The sequence below is a fragment of the Centruroides sculpturatus genome, unplaced genomic scaffold (genome assembly GCF_000671375.1).
Source record: "Centruroides sculpturatus isolate CEXI.00-Female unplaced genomic scaffold, Cexi_2.0 scaffold723, whole genome shotgun sequence".
NCBI classification, from domain to species: domain Eukaryota; kingdom Metazoa; phylum Arthropoda; class Arachnida; order Scorpiones; family Buthidae; genus Centruroides; species Centruroides sculpturatus.
In genome coordinates, this window is record NW_019385043.1 from 214269 (window position 1) to 219861 (window position 5593).

The 5593-nt window shown below is 31.0% G+C and overlaps 1 protein-coding gene across 1 annotated transcript; it reads left to right on the plus strand.

Annotated features, from left to right (window-relative positions):
• Window positions 1-2695: 2695 nt before the first annotated feature.
• Window positions 2696-4285, plus strand: LOC111633778. Its single transcript, XM_023378409.1, has 5 exons — window positions 2696-2823; window positions 2994-3310; window positions 3395-3517; window positions 3593-3820; window positions 4175-4285. Exons 1-5 carry the CDS (start codon window positions 2781-2783, stop codon window positions 4202-4204), a joined length of 741 nt encoding a protein of 246 aa, XP_023234177.1. The 5' UTR covers window positions 2696-2780; the 3' UTR covers window positions 4205-4285.
• Window positions 4286-5593: the final 1308 nt, after the last annotated feature.

Below are 5593 nucleotides of genomic sequence, written 5' to 3' on the forward strand. Positions count from 1 at the left end.
TAGTGCAGTCTAAAGATTGGTGACACTTTGAATTTCATAGCAATTGGTTTTTGCGACAAGCACACCTATTTGTGGTACATTTATTTGTGGCAAAGATCTTATTTTCACTTTACCGAGTGCCTAGTAGGTAATGTGCGGATTACCTAGATACTCTGCACATTATCTAGGTAATTTGGGAAATGAAACAATTTTCACAACTTTAACGGATCACGCTAGTTAATCTGCAGATTAACGAGTTTCGAGCTTTAGCGGTAACATATATATATTATTAATAAACAAATATATATATATGTTTATTAAACCCTGGCAACTCTGGGTACATAAGATATGGCTTATCTTCTGTACATAAGCTATATCTTATGTACCCAGAGTTGCCAGGGTTCAAAAACAAAAATTCAAAACAAATTAAATTTTTAATTTTACGAAAATACTCTTCAATCTCAAAATAAAATATATTCGTGTTTTTCGGTGTAACAATTTGACTTTCCTAGCATTAAAAAAATACTTTTCACATGTTTATTATAATAGCTGTTACCCGCGGCTTTACCCGCGCGGATTTTGCAAGCAACCCTCATTTATATCCAGTATTTCAACAACCATAGTAATTGTTATATAACACCTACCGCCGAGAATGATGAGAATTGCCGAGAATCAAACGAACTATTTTCAATTTTATCAATTTTCTGGAACGTTTACAATCGTTCTATAATCCAACCAATACGCAATAACAAATTCGAATTTAAAAAGGTTCGAACATTTGGTTAAAAAATCGAAATATATAAAAATGTTTATAACAATGTCTGAAATGCTATTAATTTAATACACTTAAGTAATAATGAAGACTAAACGTAACAAATATCGCATGTAAAATAGTACAGTAAAAGCTGTTCTTTCGGTTAAACCTTAATGCTCTCTCTCTCTCCCCCGCGCGGAAAAATTTCGAAAAATCCCTTCTTAGTGTTCGTTTTCATGACGTACCCTAACTTTGTACCAAATTTCACCTCTTTAGGTTAAGCGGTTTGCTCTGGGCGATGATGAATCAGTGAGTCATTCAGTCAATCAGGACAAGCAATTTTATATGTATAGAATCACATACATTATATAGAATATATTTGTTATGCACCATGTTATTAATAGGACATTATTTGTAATGCCCAAAAAAATCGCTTAGTCCATAACATATATATCATTTTATATAGACAACTATATTATTTGTAGAGTTTTCACAGTGAGTACACAGTGAACACACTTTCGGCACCCCCACGTAAGTACTATGTGCTACCCGTTTCCGTAATGATATAACGCTTCTATTAAATCACTTTTGAAAACAGAGGCAAGTAGGGAGCAATCCGTTTGTTGTTCACTTCTATTTCCGTATATACACTGTTAGTTTTCACTCTCATTGTTGTGGAAAAACCTCATATTTTGGTTTTCTTCTTAGATTCAGGTGGAGCCATCGAGACGTTTCCGGTTTGAGTTTTCACTTGAAATTCGCAAGAATATTTCTTGATACATTTTCCAATTACATGCGAGGTAGACTTGGATTAATCCGCTCACATACACTATTAATCACGTCTTTTTCCGATATCAAACAAAACGGGATCTTCTTCTTCATTTGGAAACACTGCCGAAAGTATGCTGTTAATTCCAGTCAAGTAAACTTTTTCTGTAACTCAAACCAATGTGTGGGGGTGCGGTAGCTTTATTTTTCCATTCAATTGAATACATCTAAACTTTGGTTCAGATCGGTTTAACAGTAAATATTTGTATAAAGGACAAACCAACAGAAATTAATTTTCACTTTCCCTCTGTTATAAATAACAGAGGACAAATATGACAATCTGTCAAATATGCCCTACAAGATTTTTATATTTTGTAACTCAGAAACCTCCAAACATCAAGAAATGCAAAAATACACTGAAAGGATTTTCTTTGTTTGGATATTATTGTGTCTATATGTGGGAGCACGATTTTCGTGCTGCATGGTTCATTTATAATACAGGTAAGTTAAATCATCTTTAAAGATATTTTGCATTTGTTGTAACAAAATATGTTGTTTTTTTTAATATAAGCGCATTTGTAGCTAATTTGGCTAGTTTAGAGAAAAGTCTTCGAGGTATTGAGGACCGTATCCCGCAATGTAATAAAATACTGCAAGAATAGTCGGAAATATTACGCCGGTAAAAACCGCAATTACTTATATTTTCTCGATAATAAGAGAAATCTGATAAACGATCATTAAGAATTGGAAAAATAAGAAGTAGGAGAGAACCATTTTGAGTAGCACTGAATGAACTAACGGCATGAGCAACAGATACCTTCACGATCCTTATATAGAGATCTTTTGGCCCGTAAGAAGCAGTGTCGTAATAATCTAGCATAGATTGCTATAATGCATATTTTCATTCGTCCTAATTCATTAAGAGAAATTTGAAACTTTTCTAACATAATATTAAAACTAGTCATAAATTATGCAAAACTAGAATAAAAGTCTAATGTTTCAGACAATTATTACCAACTTTATTTTATTAATAAAGCACTCAGCTGGCACAATAAGTCATTATAGTAATTCATTACTCCGTGGAGCGACTTATAAAATTATAAATTTAATAATCAAAGAGTAATTTATAATACATTATCAAATGTTTTATCGACAATATGTTTGAATTTTTGAAACATGCAAGGTAAGTTTATGCAAATGAACCGTTGTCTTACTGAGATTAAAAGAAACTCGACTGCTTTGAATTTTTTTGAAGTAGTAATTGATAAATTTCCTGATAATGGCTACTTTGGAGCAGGTTAGAGAATTCAGATCCGATAGAGGTAATAATTAGCAATTTGTTCAACTATAAAAGTTTATGAATTTTTTTTCCTTATCGAATAACACGTTTATGTGTTATCATTGCTAGATAATTAAGAGATAAATGACGTGTTATTGAAGGTAAATGTAATGAGAATATTCAACAAAATATAAACATTTTTTTTGAGTAAAGGTGGAAACATCGTGTCAGTTTGCGTGAGTTGTCGCCACCCATCTTGGTCGGATTATTATGGTGCACCCGCTTGTAGACGTTGTACAAGATTGTTCGTGAAAGCAATTCGAGAAAGAAGGTGTTACATTTGTCGTGCATATATGGGATCGTGTCTTTCTACAAATGATCCTGCAAAAAGATGCAGATATTGCGATCTAGAAAGGTTATACAGACGTGGATTGAAACCGATAAGATTTGGAGTACACGACGATAAATGGTATATGCTGGATATGATTCCTTATATAAAAAGAGGAATAGTTACTGATAATGAACCTGGAGTAAGTTTTACTGTAGAATCTCGTGTAAATTATAAGATACATAGAACATTTTTCTTCAGGATTAACATTAGTTAATTTGTTTAGATACCTGTTGTACACTATGAAATGGGTATTATAGATCGTTTCAAGTACAACTGTTTTCAGTCATATGTAAGATGGATTGAGAGATACCAATCTGAGAGCCCTTTTATTAATGACGAGGGAGAGGTAAGTTAATTGACATTTTTGTATAAAATTTACATTTTTTGAAAAACTAATTAATTAAGCTTTTTATTTTGAAAGGATCTATTACGTTATGATTGTGTATCGAGAGGAGTGATTATGGCAGCAATTCTCGAATGCATAAACATTCACGACGTGTTGAAAATCGATTTTCGTTACTTTGATCCGTATCAATGTCTAATTTTAGATACCTGGTCAATTAATATTTTATATAAAGTACGCCAATTTCTTGCGAAATGGAGAGAAAATGGCCCTAACGAGTTCGATGTCTGGATATACACAGTTTTGGTAACCATCTCTTTTCTATTGAAATATACAGTCTAACCTCAATATAGCTTCATTATGAATAGCTCTACTATTATAAAACGCCAACGAATCCTAATGAAAGGATCTATTCTATAAACACTAAAGACATAACTCGTCTGTTTTAAATATCACCAAGTTACGTCAATTTAAACACAAAGTAAAACCTGTTTATCCCTCATTAGTATATATAACTTTTCCTTTTTGATGGTATTCAGTTCATAATCACATATAATTTAGTGCCCGTTTCAAAGCTGGAGCTAAATCGACGTTGGACTGTATATTTTGTAATAATTTGACTTATCGTTTTAACACCCGTATATTTATGTCTCTTTCTAGGGTATAGAGGGAACAATGGATTCGAAGTGATAAAAATTTACAATTTTTCTCCTTTGCACAATTTTTGTATAAAACAGAAATTCTATTGTTAGATTTATATTACACTCGCAGACATTCTAATGAATGATTTCACTACACTTAAAATATCTTTACCATTTTAATTGCATTTAAACAAAGATAAAATGAAAAAAAGGTATGTTCTTGAAGATTAAGAAAAGATCAATTTAAATGTGACAAATGTTAATTTGCAGTATTTTGTGTTTCTCGTTACGAAATTTTAAAATATGCTTTTTGTATCTATTTTAGATTGATTTAATAAATTCTTTTTTAATATAAAATTTACAAAATATTTTTTGTAAAACTTACAAAGAACAATTAGCAAATGGTTTAATGAATGCCACAAAAAATATGCTTTTTGAAAGACATTTTTTACTTTGACTGTTTTAAATTATCTTACAAGAGCTAATATTAATTGCGTAATAAGAAATTTCTTATAATATTAATATAATGGAAAACAATAGTATTCGAGTTTTATTTTTAAGTTCTTGTGATAATTACATAGCTGTGGGAGTAGCCTTCAGCCCATTGTCTTGGAAATCGGAGTTTAGTTTACCTCAAGTGTAAATTTTATATGGATGGTCTGTTCCAGATGGGCCAGGCTTTTCTCTGACAAAGTAGTAGTAAGAATGATCAATGAAAACAACTGATAGGAACTAACGTTGAGATCTAACTAACTTTTAGAAAGAGAGCGTTGTGCTGTGTTTTTCTTCGTTGCATATTCATTCTTTCTACAGTAGCTAAAGATCAAGTATGTAAACTGCAATCTTCCAAATCTTATATTGTTGATATACAATGTTTATTGTACTGTACATCTGTTCGTTGTTCATATCTATAAGGTTTTCTGTAATTCGTACAGAACTATAAAAACGTCGTGTAAAAATGTTCATGTAATCGTAAAATATATGAAAGCACGTTCATATGCAGTAAGAACACGATAGAAACATACTTGAACTCTTTAGTTTAAAAAATGTTTTTACTTATTGCATATATGTTATATATTTATACCAATTATTCGTATATATACTTATTGATTTAATATTTTTTCCATAATGTTGATTCTGAATTATGAATAATTGTGGCGGATGTAATCTAACGTAAGACAACACTTCATTTTTTATATTTTCATCCCGGCTGCACATATTGTGGGTAAGCAAATCAATTTTATCTTTACAGTTATTATGACAGTAACTTGTTATAAATATTTTAAGTGTTCAATCCCTTTCAAAATTGATTTCCAAACTACTTTCTGAATTCAATGCTTAGTAACAAAAACACAGGAAAACATGTTACTTGTTATTTAATAAGGCAAACAGAGATGGGTTACAAGAGTATCGATACTTATTATCGACATATTGAAGT